The sequence below is a fragment of the Vollenhovia emeryi genome, unplaced genomic scaffold (assembly GCF_000949405.1).
Source record: "Vollenhovia emeryi isolate VEMERY1.0 unplaced genomic scaffold, V.emery_V1.0 DF939168.1, whole genome shotgun sequence".
Taxonomy (NCBI): Eukaryota; Metazoa; Arthropoda; class Insecta; order Hymenoptera; family Formicidae; genus Vollenhovia; species Vollenhovia emeryi.
Genome location: NW_011967198.1, coordinates 380,545 through 396,071, shown reverse-complemented (window position 1 = coordinate 396,071; position 15,527 = coordinate 380,545). Strand labels below are relative to the sequence as shown.

At 49.6% G+C, this 15,527-nt stretch overlaps 1 protein-coding gene across 8 annotated transcripts in view; it reads right to left on the bottom strand.

The window, feature by feature from the left end:
* Positions 1-14,996, bottom strand: part of LOC105564096 (LIM domain and actin-binding protein 1) — a 35,123-nt gene extending 20,127 nt beyond the window's left edge. For 3 of the 8 annotated variants that reach the window (XM_012016209.1, XM_012016211.1, XM_012016214.1), the window contains exons 1-7: positions 13,393-14,996; positions 8,294-8,485; positions 5,382-5,492; positions 3,775-3,864; positions 3,444-3,530; positions 2,381-2,479; positions 286-366 (exon numbers count right to left, since the gene is read on the bottom strand). In XM_012016209.1, the coding sequence (XP_011871599.1) occupies positions 286-366; positions 2,381-2,479; positions 3,444-3,530; positions 3,775-3,864; positions 5,382-5,492; positions 8,294-8,485; positions 13,393-14,268 (1,536 nt within the window). In that variant the 5' untranslated portion in view covers positions 14,269-14,996. The remainder of the gene's footprint in view (positions 1-285; positions 367-2,380; positions 2,480-3,443; positions 3,531-3,774; positions 3,865-5,381; positions 5,493-8,293; positions 8,486-13,392) is intronic. The other 5 variants (XM_012016210.1, XM_012016212.1, XM_012016213.1 and 2 more) reach the window with 5 other exon arrangements.
* Between the last annotated feature and the right edge of the window lie 531 nt (positions 14,997-15,527).

The following is a 15,527-nucleotide window of genomic DNA, read 5'->3' as shown; positions in this document are numbered from 1 at the left end:
ATGGCACAATATTGTGAATTCCACTTTACACAAGTTGCAATTTTTCATTTGCACGAAGCACTGGCATTCATTCTCCGAGAACAGAGATACAAGGATCGTACAAAGGTCTGAAACCTGACGGAAATCAATCGCAGACTACAAAAGCGGAGTGTATATTTCTATCTTCTTACGATGGCGGCGAAAGCAATAAAAAAAAGGGGGGACAAAATCCCGGGTCAAACCTGTGTACGAGCCGACCTTATCACGCTTAAGGTTCTATCTCCCTCTTCCTCGTCGGGGTCTTACCTCGAGCTTCGGCCTCTCGCATGCCCGGTCCTTGTCCTTACCCTCGTCCGTTAAGCTTGCCAAACTACAGTAGGAAGCCCTCTGTCCCCCCCGGGGGTCGGTTTCAGTGATTTGTCAGTTTTAGGGTTTCGCATGCCGGGAGGAGGTGTAGCGTCGCGCAACAATGAGAAGAAAATGGGCCGCGGGTTAGTACGGTTTGGTGTAAAAACGAGCACACGGGTGGATGAGAGGTACGGTAAGTAAGTTCACCGATTACCGTATCTCGGAGCGCAGCAGTTAGCGAGCTCGCGACATTCCGCGTTCACGGCGTTGGCGAACGACGCCGTACGGAAATTTCAAAGATCCGCGGGTCGACGGAGCTCTCTCCCTCGCGCGGCTTCAGGACGAGCGTGCGTTCTCGGAGGTGGAGACGACGGTGCCTCTCGGGCTAATATTTACTTTCGAGAGTAACAATTTGTTTCCTTTTCCCCCAAGCCGGCATTTTACCGTACACTCGGCAAAACGTATGCATTACGTTCTCGAGGCGAGTACACGCGGGAGAGGACGATTTTCCGCGAAGAATCGCGGCGCAATATTAAAGACATTTGCCGCACGAGAAGCACCGCATTGCTAATCGGTCTTTCCCTAATGCGATTGAATACTGCATTCGCAGCCTGTTTCCCGCGTTGAATTATTTACGACTTCGTGCGAAGAAGCGTCTTTAAGAAAAAAAAAAAGAAGAATCTCCTTAGTCTGGCGAGCAAGAAAGGACGTTACTTTTGGCTCGCGTGGTATACGCGCGAGGCGTTTTAATCGCTGATCGAAGCTTCGCCAACTGCTGCCTCGGACAACCAAGGGAAAGGGGAGCGAACAAAACGAACGGACGGAGGACAACATTGGAAGTAGCACGGAATTGCCCGTTGAATCGCGCCGGGCGATCATCTCGCGTCACGAATTCACTCTTTATCTCGAGGTGGCTTGGCTTTCGGCACCGTCACGCGTTATCGAGTGCATCGGGGTGCATTCTTCAGCACAATCGCGAACGTTCAGTCGGTCAACAGTACCAGTCTCTTGACGCAAATGCCTCGTTAATGTGATATCTCTATGCGGCATGTAATGTTAATCGAATCGTTGCATTACTTTCTTTTTGAGGGGATCCTAACGCCGTCTGTTTTATCGACACTCTTCGCTAGAGGTAATCCTTTAATTGGCTTGATGGAAATGCAAAACTCTTTTACGAAATTAAAGTACGCAATCGACCGTGACTGAGTCTCAATTTTTGGCATTGAAGATAAAAGTTTTGGCAGCTACGCGACGTTCGGCGAGCGCCACGCTCTCGATTCGTTAATTCGCGGGTGAAGAAATTCCCGTTTTCTTCTCTCGTATTCGCCATTCGCGGGGGAAGAAGCGCGAACGAAATGCCAACAGGATATCTCGAACGGGACAAGATGTCCATCCCTCTCCTCGGCGGGCGGCCAAGTCGCACGTCAAAATCCCGATAATCGCGTGACCGATAATACGAAGCGAAAGAACTCGCAATCGACATCCGGACCCTGCGTTTCCTCGTAATCGGCTGAAGTAGGGCAAATAAGTAGTCTGTTATTATCAAGTCGGCCCTTCCATAAATGGAGAGACGGCATTCGCGGCGTGACGGTAAACTACTCCGGCATGCGTGCGGCGAGTTCTCAGAGTGCGTAGCGGTGTACTTGACCGAGCGTTTATCCCGGAGAATGTTATCCGAATACTTTTATACGAGGATCGTTTTACGCTTCTCTCACGTTTCTTGCGAAATTTTCGGATGCACTTGTCATTTTATGCTGCAAGCGCGCACTGGTCGAACGTCCGCGCCTCGCACGTTGCGTTCGCCTCGCTTATTATTCGCGTTTAATGCAAGCGCGGTAAATGCGTAATCGGCCGCCTCCAGGTACCGTAGGATAGAACAATTACACGCCCACCGCGAGAGGCTCTATAGATCGTTACTCCCGAGTAGAAATTGCCGATCGCGAACTTTGATAAAACTCTAGTTTCATTAGGCCGCGCTCGCGCTTTATCTAACGTTATTCCATTCGCTCGACTGACTTCAATGTTGTCCGCGCCGTTTACGAGAGGTACTTACGAGGGCCTTGACCGACACCCTGGCGAAGACGGGCGCGTCTCTGCTGAACCGCGAGTAACCCTGCTCACATACTCTCAGATCACCCATCGACCTCGCCTTCTACGATCGGGGCGAGAGCGTCAACGAGAATACAAATTAGCGGTGAGTCGTTTCGAGAGACGCGAGCTCTGTGAAATATTGATCGCAGGCGATAACGGAGCCGTCTTATCAAACGAAGATTCGATAATCGGCGTCGGAGGTTCTTGGAAAGGAAAACGCCAATAAAAACGTTTTTCAAATTCTTGCACTTGGCATTCTATTATTAACTTTTGACTGCCACGAGGCCTCGTGATATGGAACGTTAAACGAAATGACGAAGCTGTACTTAATTGAAAACCAATTTTGCTATCTCGCGTAAAAGGATAAAAATACTTCCCGAAGGGATATAATTACGCAGGGAAAAAAGTTGTGCTATTATTAGAAATTTATGTCACAGAACTCGCGCTCCAGATGCGATTAGTATATTATCAGGATGCTTATTTGGAGTTCACATAATACGCCACATTATGAAGCAAATGTCGAAAGTGGCTCATGCAATGACAAAAGTTTCACGATGCACTTTTCATTCCTGACGAGCCTACACTTAGCAAATTAATTCGCTAATATCGTTAATAAGCATTCGCATGCTTGCAAATTTTGTCTATGCGGCAGTGATCGACCTTCTTCATTGTCATGAAAGAAATCGTAAGTGGATGCAAAATACTGATGATTAAAATTTACGGAATATTGCAACATGCATCCATACACATATTCATCGAGAAAACGCGGCTTCTATTTTTTTTTCTAGATAACTGCTCACAAAGGATTTATCCTCTATCTCTCGAAAGAATCTCGTTATCCTCTCGAATATAATTTTGAGATTATTATCTCGCGCGGAGAGAGATTTTTTAATTAAAATTAGAAAGAGACATTAGCCAAAATTTGCACGGCTGTTACAACATCACGTTCAACTACATCGACCAGGACAAGAACAAACATTCGCGATGCGCGTGTGCTTCCGCATGAATTAGTACAGTATACAAACCTCCTCGGTTTCCATCGCGTGGCTCGCTTTCCCAAAGGTCGCCTGATCGCCGTCGCTCATGTTCGAGATGTCGCCAAAGCTGCGACACTGTTAGTGACAAAATATGTATCTGACAAATGTATCGGCGATTAACGAAGCGGACTTTACGGCGAAAGCGTAAACGTTATTATTAAATCGGTATCTCATCGATCGAGTGAAACGAGGCCTCCCCGACTCTACGGTGGGGGAAGACCACGACGGAGAGTAATCGACGACACTATCTGGCGTGTGTTCCTCACGTGTCTTGTTTCACTGTAAACGCGATCGAGCCGGCTACACGGTTATTACTTACTAATTGCTTGATGGACACACCAGTGGCAATCCGCTCCCTGCACAGCTTCTCCTGATCGCTACGACTCGTCTCCGAGACATAGTTCTGTGTCTGCATGCGCAAAAAGAAGAAGAACAAAAATGCAGGCGGGTCGGTATGCATGCAGCAACGTATGCGGGGCATTTGCTACGCGGTCTTACGCGATCGCGACATTGCGCCAAGTGCAAATGATCTTATTGAATTATACGTTAACCAATCGCTATACGTGTAATTCGCTTCTATTTGCCTCAGCGGGGAAAATATAGGGGAGAGCGGGGCACAATGTGTCACGGGGCACTGTGAGCCACATCAGATTTCTCGGAGGTTATTGATGCAAGTAATGAAAGTTTTTTGTCGTCAGGCTGTGAGTTCAAGTTGAACTTTGAGGCCTAAAGGAACTTCGATGACAGTTCGTTAATAATATTAAAAATGTAATAGATTTGGACCCCTGGACGCTAAATTTTTCGCTCGTCGGTGAAATGTCGATGAACCTAATCTCACTTTTCTAAACAGCCTAGGTTTTTGGTCATAATTCATAGTTAATTGACCCGTGCATCGCTCAGTGCCCATGTTTTTTTATTTTTTGTTCGATAAATAATTGATTTTTGCTATACAATTGGTCTGTTACCAGTGGGGCATAATGTGTCACTGAATCGTGGGGTACAATGCGTCATCTCTTGACAGCCTAGGTTTTTGTTCCTAAACGATAGTTGCCTAATTCACGAGACCAGTATGTGTATGTGTGTGCATTGCAGTTTAACAAAAAGGCAAGACAAAAATCAGATCCTGCGTGTTGTATAGCGACTCTTCCCCAAGTCCTCGCCAGACGAAGCGACTCTGCCACAACATATTCTGGCAATGGGATACTAATTCATTAGAAAAAAGTGACACATTTGTCCCACTCTCCCCTACTTTCGTCATGTCAACTGGTTACGTTTACTCGAGTAAAAGCGCGAATTTTAGCGTTCGCTGGGTCACGCTGGTGCGACAGCAAAGTTACGCGCGCAATTCTCGAAGGTAACAACGTAATCTTGTCGGCGAGCTTAATCGAACAGCGTAGGCGAGTTTTAATTGCTTAATGGAGCGATTGTACGCCCGCTGCGCCCGCCGCTAATTATTTAGCTGGCCGTTCTCTCGCGTCTAGTAGATCACGAGGTGAGTGGCCGGAATGGGGATAAATCTCTGCTCGCCCGTTTCTATTCATCTCGCCGGCTGAGAAACGAAGTTGGAAAATGGTACTTGCATCCCGCATAAATGCTACGCGTGAAACAGCTCGTCGCTGAGAAACAGCTGTGCCGAGAGAAGTGGAGGAAACGAGAAGAAAAAGGAATGCCTGAGAAACACAGGGCGTTCCGCGAGATCTGTCTTAAATGTCAAAAGTGCTCTTTACGTTTGCGTTTCACGCTAACTCTCGGATAATTTAAACGTGAGCTAATTCACACAAAAGATTAATTTCCAAGGAGCGAAATGCCATTAATAAAATAAGATTGAGACCGAGGAGTTGAGGATTAAATTACGTTCTGACTGTAATTATTGGAGTAAGTAATTTGCGATTAATTCTCAGATACGTACGCATCAGCGCAACTTACCAGTGACTTAACATTGACGTTCGATAAATCGTCCTCGTCGGAAAAATCGATCATCTCCGAGTGCGATCGCCGAGCGCCCGTATGCATGCTTGCGTCTCGTAAGCTACAGTTCTGATGGAAAAACAAAAAAAGAAACACGAACACACTGAGCATGCAACTGCATGAGAGATTAATAAGCTGCGTCTACGCTCTAACTTGCTTGCGCCGAGCCGTTAGTCGCGTACGATAATCACAGGCAGGAATAATTACGACGCGCCACGTCGAATTCCACGTTTCGTTCGCGACGCACTCCGAGCGATTAGACTTTCTAGAGAGACGCTTTTTCACGTCCCTCGTTCGTTCGCAAACTTTTCGACCGATATCTATTTTATCGTGCATCTACGAGCGTATCGAGCTCCGTTTGCTTTTATATAAGTATAAATAATTTGGCGCACGATCTCGTCCACACAGATGTCCGCGCGCATAACTAGATGATGTTACACAGAAACGTATTAACTCATGAGCAAAACAGAGATACTGCATTTACACAGAGTCTACATTCACGCAATGAAACCTGTAATGCGTTAGCGGACAAATATGGTAATAACGTAATGGTAGCGTAGACTTAACGTTTCTCTTCTTCGTTCAGCCAATTGGAATTAAATATATTATTTAGCGAAATAATATCCAATCATCTTTTTCTCCTACCGACGTTAACGTCATAAAGGATGGTACTCGGAACGGAAGTAAAAGCACCACTGCAGCTTGTTAGCTGTAATTGCGCGCGGAGGACGAGCCCCGCAAAAAGGATACGTCGCAGCGATCTCGATCGATATCGTCCGCGCTCCACTTAATAGCGCCCCGATATCGGTCGCGATCGCGTATCAGATCCCCCGGTTCCGAGAAGAGCGTCGGACGAGTAGAAAACCCGCTCCTATCTGTGCCGACGAAATCCGGAAAAGCCGGCGGGCCGGCGTATGCAGATGAGATACCAAAAGTGCGAGCTTCCGGTTTTCACCGGCGCGATCGCGCTGCCGGCGAGCTTTTACCGGGCAAAGGCGGTAATTAGCGATGATAACGGCCCCGCGCACAATAATTTCGTGCCCGCGCGCGTCCGAAAGCCGCTCTCAATCGCGTCCTCCGAGAGTGGCGGACGTGTATCGGCGAATAAAAAAAATCGCGTTGACACATATACGCCTTATCGATAGCCAATGCAGAATGTAGCGGATTAGCAGATACGGTGTAGCCGCGTGACGCGAGATGTCCCGGAGCGACTTGGTGCATTCACCGAGCCTTCCACCGATCTGAGAAGTAAATCGTTTTCACTGCACTCTCTCTCCGAAGCTTTCGGAGTGAAGGCAGAACCATGGAGTAAAATTCAATACAATAATCACTCCGCTGGAGCGAATGTTTACTCCGCTGGAGCGAATGTTTACTCCAATAGAGCGAATGTTTCACTCCACGGTTCCGTTTTCACTCCAAAACTTTAGAAAGGGAAAATATGCCGACGTACCGATAATGACGACGGGGCTTCTACGTGTTCGCAGCAGTGCAGTTCTTTTGATTGAAGTTTAATTCGATTTGATATACTATACCATACAGCCAGAAAAAAGTTTGTTGGAAATCAAACTTTGCTTAAATTTTGACCTTACTAGACTTTTATTTAATTTAAAAAAGAAATGATTTCTTTACTTTAACCAAAAGTTGATTTGACTGAGACTGGAGTTTCTAAGAGAATTCATATTTATTTCTTTAAATCTAGCAAACGTTTTAGTAGAAGTAAATACAAATTTAGTAGATTCAAAGAAATGTCATTTCGACGTATCTTATTTGTTTAACCTAACTAAAGTCAACGGCACACGATACCATTTTTCCTACTGGATTGCTTACGAGAACCAATACTGCTGTCCTAATCTAAAAAGCAGTATCTCCATTTTTCAGCCATTGTTAACTGCTCTTTTGTGTAGTTAGTTCTCAAGATGAGTCAAAATGACATACTTCACTAAAAAGCAGCAACCACCAATTTACTACTCTTTTAAAAAAAAATGTCATCGCAATGTAAAATTATTTAAATCGAGGAGAAATATTTTAATATACAGAATTCACTTCAGAATTAATACACTTTTTCGTGGTGGCCTAGCTATAAGAATTTAAATGCGCGTTTTCTCGAAACTAACAATTTGGGAGATACTGTTTTCTAAGTTAGGACCATGGAGTCTGTATAAGGAGACTGAACTAGACTTGATTACGTCACCAAACATGGGCCGCCATTATTGCAAAATATTGAATAAAAAATTTATACAGACTCCATGGTTAGGACGGCAGAATAAAGATGCGGAGTTTTAGATCAGGTGACTTAAGGCTAAATCCTGATTGAATCTCGTGACTAATCCAGTAAGAAAAATAGCATCGTGTGCTTTAACCTTTTTTCTGGTTGTAGTATAACTAGTATGCCCACTCTCTGTCGGCCCTTTGATCTTCTCCTTCCGATCACGTGGTTTCCGCCATACAAGGTGAAGCAATCTGGTGGATGCGCAGTGTCAACCAATCAGAGGTGGTCAAAACTACCGAATTGACCAATCAGAAATTTATCTTAACCTTCAAACTGCAAATCATTGCGGTTGAATGCAGGAAGATTCAATGAACAATTTGCCCCAAAAATTGGTTACATGCGCAATGTTTCACCTTGTATCTTTACACCATGGTCTCATTGGTTGTGCCAGAAAAAAATGACGGATGCGCAGAAGGGATCGACGCAAAACCCAAGAACTGATAGAGTGGGCCTACTAGTTATACGGGACGTCTCGATTTGACATGAAATTTTCATCCAGACGAGACGCTACGACAGTTAGAGAACACGTACCGGTGAAAGGATAGCTGCGGGACATCCCGTGCGCACACGTGCGCGTCTATCAAAACGATTTATAACTCACCACGGAGATGTTCTCCTTCTCGAGATCGCTCTTCTTGCTCTTCTTGGTTTTCTTTGTGCGCGGCGTAAGGTTCGGCGAGGTGGCATCGTTTCCAGCGACGCCCTCGATCTTCTTCTTCTTCGTCTTGGTCCCGCCCTTCGAGGAGGTCACCACGTTGGAGCTCGTGGTCACTGTTTCCTCGCGGCTCTCGCTCTGCGACGGGAACAGAAAAGAGATGCATACGTTACGTCCGGGGTCATTTTTCACGACGCGTTCAAGTTCTCCCGCGTCTCGACGATCAGGAACGAAGCTCGGGTGATCTCTTCGCGACCGAACGTCTCTTTCGCGAACCGGCGTGGGCGGCCACGCGGTCTTCGAGAAAGGCGCACAGACTCGGGAGAACTAGATTGAGCGCCATTGTGCCGCCTGGGATTCAATGGTCTTTACTGCGCACGCCGGGGTAGGTGAAACGCGGTCTCTGCGGTCCGACGCGGAAGTTTGCGTTCGCCTAACGAACACGATTTGCAAGCAATAATATCGATTTCACGGTGCCGTAACGCGGTATTCCCGTCGAATGTAAAAGCCCACGGCAGCGAAGAGAGCAACATTAGCGCGCCCATTACGTTATCTTCGCCTCCCGATGCTCAGCCGGCGCTCTTCACCGTGGAAGATAAATCTTCGTCGTTCTTTCACGCGCAGGCGCATTTTTGCGAATTTCGCGTTCGACGCGCATAAAACCGCGGTTATTAAACTATTACGGGCTAATACGTGTGGAGAACGAAAGCTAGACTGACGCGAGTCGGTAGGCGCGCTGAAGAAACAACAAATCGCACGGTTTTTCTGCCAGGAGCGCGCAGTCGACGAAGTCTCTGGACGATTTCACGGTGGAGCGAGACTTGAACGTTTCCGTTGCGTTACCAAACAGATTGCCGCTCCAAAATCTGCGCACTTCATCCCGTCCCGTTCGGTCTCGTTATTCGAGACGTACGTGAGCGTGCGTAACGCGATCATCCGCGCGTTAGAAAGGCGAGATTTCAAGCGGAATATTTGTTTAACCGCGCGGCCTCGTCCGCGAGCGAAACTAGCCCGATATCGCACGCCGCAATTAAAACGTCGTTCGCCTACGTGATTCTCGGCCCGACTCATAATTGCCCGGCCGGCAATAATCCGTGCCTCGCGTCCACGATAAAACGCGATACGAGGCAACGGAATAATTACCGAGAGAATAGCGCAGGACGAAGAATGCGGGCGGAGAGAAAAGACGGAGGGTCGGAAATAAAAACCGGGATTACAAATTGGAGAAGCGACAAACGCGTTTCCTTCCATCGCCCCGCACGGCGACTCGGCCCGAGTTCGGGACGCGGAAGCCACGACGGCCACGTTTCGGACGCGGGTATCAGAGACGACTGATAAGAGCGTCAAGTTTTCATGGCCTCAACGATTTATACGCGATGGCGTGATTGCTCGACAGGCATGGCCGTCCAACAAGGAAGATTGCCGATAAGCCGCGCGCGCGGAAAGCAATATTCCGGAACGGAATATGGTGCCAGCGTAGCGCAAGGCGCGACATAACGCGCGATCCCGGCCGCAGCGTTCGACTATTAATTATCCAGCGGCCAGCAATCGGCACGGCGCGATTGCGTCACTACCCGAAATTAACCAGTGCGAATTGATATGATAATTAGATGGAAAATATAAGAAAATAGACGCGAAGATACCATCTTTATATTGTTATTGCGACAAATATTACCACATGCCTCGGTGGTCGAATTGGTGAGACGCCCGCCTAGAGAGTAGGGAAGTCCAGGTAACATTTTTCGCAGTGAATTTTCTGTATTATTAAAAATGCCAGATATGGCCAATAAAAACACTGAAGCTGGAAAAATCGAATATTCGAAATAATCTGCAGAAATACTAGTGCTCCGAAGTAACAAATTAAATCGCGCGGTCCTTTGCGAGGAGCGCAGTCGATGAAGTCTCTGGACAATTTCGCGGTGGGATGAGAATTGAACGTTCAAAGTATTCGAATTCGACGAATACCTTTGGCGAACGTCTACGATAAACCTTTGTTCAACGGGAAAGATGAAGCGATAAGCCGGCGAGACTTTTTCCCCCCCCGAGTCTTCTTACTTTAAATGTTTAACAATGAGGAAATTTAAAGCGACTTTGGGACAAGTCGCGCGAAACACGCTCCGCAAATCACCGCTCTTGAGAATAATCCTGGCACACTTCCCAATCCTCTCTCAAGGTCCTTCCGAACAATTGGAGCTCGTAACAATTTCTCTGCGACCACCAGCGGTTTATGGTACTCCACCCGTACTTACGCGCACTCCGAGGCACAAAAGCGAAGTTTCGAGTCTGCGCTATACCTCGATTATGTTCGCCTTGTCTCGAGAAACCGGAAGACAGTCGCTTCCGACGTTCCCCACGGTACTCGCCGAGAACTTTCTCGTGAAAGCAATCCCGATCACGTCACCACCGGTTCGCAACTTATATCACTCGAAAGACGCGCGGCGTCCGGACCTTCCTCCTCCGATTTATCCGACGCTGGTCCGAGCAGCCTCTAGCACCGGCACCGGCCACGCACTCAGAATGACGAACGCGCGTCCACCTTGGCAACGGGGTCGACGAAAGCCGACGAAGGACAGAAGGAGAAAGAAAGAGCCGCCAGTGCTTGAAGCGCGAACGAGACGGTCGGCGACCAAAGCGAGAGTGGGAGCAGCGTGGAAAGAGAGAGAGAGAGAGAGACGAGAGGGGGGAGGGAGAGAGAGAGAGAGAGAGAAATAAGAGGAATACAGGGAGAGACCGAAGGAAAAAAGGCGAATGTTCTTGTTCAACGACCGTGTCGTCTGGTGCGCACATCTCCCCCGCTCACACTCAGGTTTATCGCGACCCTGCACCAGCGGATGGGCTCGGGCCGACCGTCGTCCAGGTCGTACCTGATCGATGATCATCCTCGAGAACGGTCCTCGGGACGTGAACGAACAACCGCGCTGCGTGGTGCCACAGAGATGTCTGAGGTGCCGTAGCCTCGCTTCTCCCGCGGAGAGCGTGCGTCTCGTAACGGGTTCAGGAAACTCGATGCTCTCCAAAGCGTGGCACGCAGCGTGTGGCTTCCCCGGCCGGCAACGATTGGTCGTTTCCACCGGGGCACGTGGAGCCGGTTGGCCAGGTAAGAGAGCTCGGGCTCTCCGCTGCTCGGCGAGCAGAACCGTGCCGCGAAGCGAGGAATGTTCCAGGGGGAAGCGGCCGAGGAGGATCGTGGACGCCGTTAAGAGGTTGTATCGCGCGGACGTATACGATCGACTTTGGCGCGACCTCGATCCTGGGCCAGCCCTTAACCAGCGACATCCGTCTCTCGAGGCGAGCGGGCCTTGTGGCTCAGCCTCGCCTCCGATTAATTTTTTATCGATATCTTAAATAACATAATTTCACGATCTAATTTCCCAGGCACGATTCGGCGTCGGCGAGCAAAGTAATTGTTTACGCGCGGATATACGATCGCTGATTGTCCCGTTTCGCATTCTTTCTGCCGTTTACCGTGCCAGCGGTCAAATTAATCACGAAAAACGGCCATTATCTTAAATCCACACCGTATTTACAGGTAATGGAGGTAGAAAACCGCGATGGAAGTAAATCGCTCGCGGATATAATTATCAAGCGGATTGCCCAGAGTACGTTTAAGCGACTGTTGCCAATTACGGATTAAACGGCGTCTCGAGCTTTTGGAGAATCGAGCGTCCTCGGCCGAGTCGTCGCGCTACGAGCGCGGGTTAATATGGAATTCATATGGCGATAAGCCGGCTTCCGTTGTGACCGCAGGTCTTGCATTTGCATGAGATTTGTGAGCGTGCGCGATCGTCACGCGCTGCTGATCGGCTAGAAGGGTGCACCTTCGAGGGTATCGAGGAGATAAAGGTAGATAATGCACGCTCGCGTTTTCGCGAGTAATGAGTTGTTGCGAAAGGCACGTCGAGCAACGTCGAGAGGCCCGCCGGTCGCGCGGAAGTGCTGCGCGCGCGAAAACAGATGGACGATCGTGCGAGAGTGGAGAATCAATTATCAACTCTCACTCGGACTTTGTTCCCGATTGCTCGAGATACGAGGGTTGGAAAGTTCGAGTCGAATAAATCGACGGCGTTCGGCTGCTCCTTTGGCGACTCGCGCCGCTATAAATAGCAAGAGGGACATAAATTTGCTAAACTTAGCCCGTCGATAACCGCGGATTACCCGAGTACCCGCGGGGGCACTCGCGAGAATCCCTTACCTGGAGGCTGGAGGCTGTTGAGAAAAAACAAGGATAAACGAGATTAATCGCCCCCAACGTGTAAAAGCATGCGTAGGAGTTAGAGCGATGGCGCAATTAGTCTTGCAGAAATTGCTAGGAGGATCGGATCCACAATGCGCTCGCAGGAATTATCCGACGCAAGCAACAACCTGAACGCTGTTAAGTTATGGCGCGTGTATTTCTCTTGCGCAACGGAATATGAGTGAGCCCGGGACGGCGTTTCTCCGCGCCGAACGAACGTTCGCGGCTTTACGTCACAAGCGCGAAGCAACCCCTATCGATATCGCGGCGCATAAATTATATAATCTGAATTGTGTGTAAAGTCGGAACGTTACGACGCACGGAACTGTACCGCGGGACTCGATCGGCAATTGCCGGCGATAAGCAACACCACACAGGAAACGATTAATTTTCGAGAGGTGCAACGACGCTGTCACTCGCGACGTTTGCGAAAGGAAGAAAAGAAACGGGGCAAATCAGGCATTTAATTATCTCGATGAGTTCGCAGGAACAAATTACATTATCCTACCTGCACGAACGAATGCGGCGACTCGAAGGAAAGTGCTCGCGCTCTCATTCGAGGCTGTGAATGTTCTCAAGGCTTTATATTCGTGAGAAATATATACACGACGTACGCGTCGTCGTCACAAAATTTACCGGCAGTGACACGGTCGTTAATTAATTTTACCGTGAAAATAGTCGCGAGTGCGAGGTCTCGATTTATGCAGACGCGAGCGTGACTCCACGCCGGTTCTCGAGCCTTTCCCTCGGGCCGTCTTCTCTCTCTTTCGTCGTCCAACGTCGAGTTAATTCACGAAAAAAGCACACTTACGTCGCAGGCGTTAGAAACATCGCTCGTCTCCGTCTCGTCCGGCGTGGCCAGGGGCGCGCGGGGGGACGAGGGTGCGAGGCAATCGTCTTGCTTTCCCTCATTATCGCCCGTCATCGCGTCGTTAACGTCACCGCCGCATTCCGCCGGCTTCGTGGCCTCCTCGACCGTGGTCCACGAGTCGAGATTCCCGATCTGCTCGGCGACGAGCCGCCTCGTCTCCGAGAAGATCGTCACGCTCGTGTCCGACACCACGACCTCGGTCTTCTCGATGAAAGTCGAGTCCGACGCCGAGAACTCGCTCGAGGACTCGTCCACCGGATTCTGCGCGTCCTCCGCGACGAGACACTCCGGCGACTCGTTCTCGGGGATCGACCCCGGCGTCGCCCGCGAGTCGCCGATCTCCGACGACACCACGATCCGCGGTGTCTCCTGCTCGGCTTCCTCGCCCAGCACGCGGCGTTCCGTGTCGAGAAATTCCTGCGTGCTGGACAGATCGGACTGGCTGACGACGCCGTCGTCGGAGAGACGAGAATCCTCCAGCTTCGAGTCGGCGTCTTCGAGGGTTTCGGAGGGCGATTTGTCCCGGCGGTTCAGCGACGCCGGGATCTCCTCAACGCGATTGTCCCCATAGGAATCGTTAAGCGTATCGATATGTTCGTTTGTGGAAGACTCTTCATTCGTCGACGGGGATTTCCATTCCTCGAGGCTTCGATCCTGCGGACAGAGCGAAGTCTCGTCGAAGTTGTCGGAGAACTGACCGGCCTGCTGGCCGTCCGAAAGTGGCGCCTGCTCGGTCCACGTGTCCGGAGTATCGACGTCCGCGCTCTTCCTTTCCTCTTCGACGTCGTTGCGAAGCGGATCCGTGTCGTCCGACATCCGCACGAGCTCCTCTTCCCGTTGGTATTTATCTGCGGGACGACTCGCGGGAATCGGGAAAGACCGGGAGCACGATCCGTCGACGAGGTCGCTCGTGACATTGCCAGAGTCCGGATCATCCGTGGGCGACACGGCTTCCTCGACGATCGCCCGACGCTCTTCGCTATCGTTGTTGGCATGGACAGCTACGTCGCGGCTCGACTCCTGATCGCCTTCGTTCGTTTTCTGAATAATTACCGGCGCGACGTCGGCTTTCGGTTGCTCGACGAACGCCCGATCCTCTTCCTCGTCGTGGAAGCGCACCGGTTCCGGTTTCGCGGCCTCGACGTTGACGTGCGGGGACACGTGACCGTTCCGGTGACCGTACGGCTCCTCGGTCACAGAGTGGTGCTCGCTCTCGGCCGCTATGAACTCTGCGTTAATGTCGACGGGATCCTGCCGGCGGTCCAGGACGATCCTCTTGATCGTCTCCGGTTGGGCGACGACGTTCTCGGTCTCTTCGACGGCCTCGTCGTCGTTGCTGCTCGAGCAGATCCTCAGCGCCAGCTCGCTCTCTATTAACTCCTGCAGGCTCTTGTCGTCGTTCTCGCGCTCGTTACGCGTATTGTTTGTGAGCACAAGATCGTCGTCGTCGCACAACGAGATTAGTTGGGTGTTACTCGCGGTTAGATCATCCAAATCAATCAAACCGTTGTTAGACTGAACACCGCACACCTCGCTCTTCTTGCTACTTACTACATTGATCGATTTCTTCGTCGCCACCTCCGCCATCGTGGTCCCTCGCGCGATCGCACCGCGGACACCTGGAAGGAGTTTCGGTCGTTTTAGATCGTCAGGGAGTGAATCAGGATCATTAGAGGCCCGTGTCTACGATGCTGGAACTTGGTCCAAGTTCTAGTACCGAGAAATGTGTGGCCAATCAACTTGCACACTGAGAGACCAAGTTCTAGTATCGCGGACACAGGCCTTTAGAAATGTGTAATTAAAAATGCGCATTTTACTGTACACTTAAGCGGCACTGAGGGAGCAAATCGGAGAGCCGTTATTGCGATAATTCTGTATGTAATTTCTTTTATACTTCGACGCCTAACACTTCTAATCCTTACTACTTTTGTAAGAAAGAAACTGGAATAATAAGAAAATAAGCTCTTCTTCTCTCAACCTCTTTTCCCTTTCTCGCACGCGCAAAAAGAGCGTATGAATTTATAGGTGACTGCGAATTAATACAAAGATGAAACTGGGCAACGGGAACGCGAAAT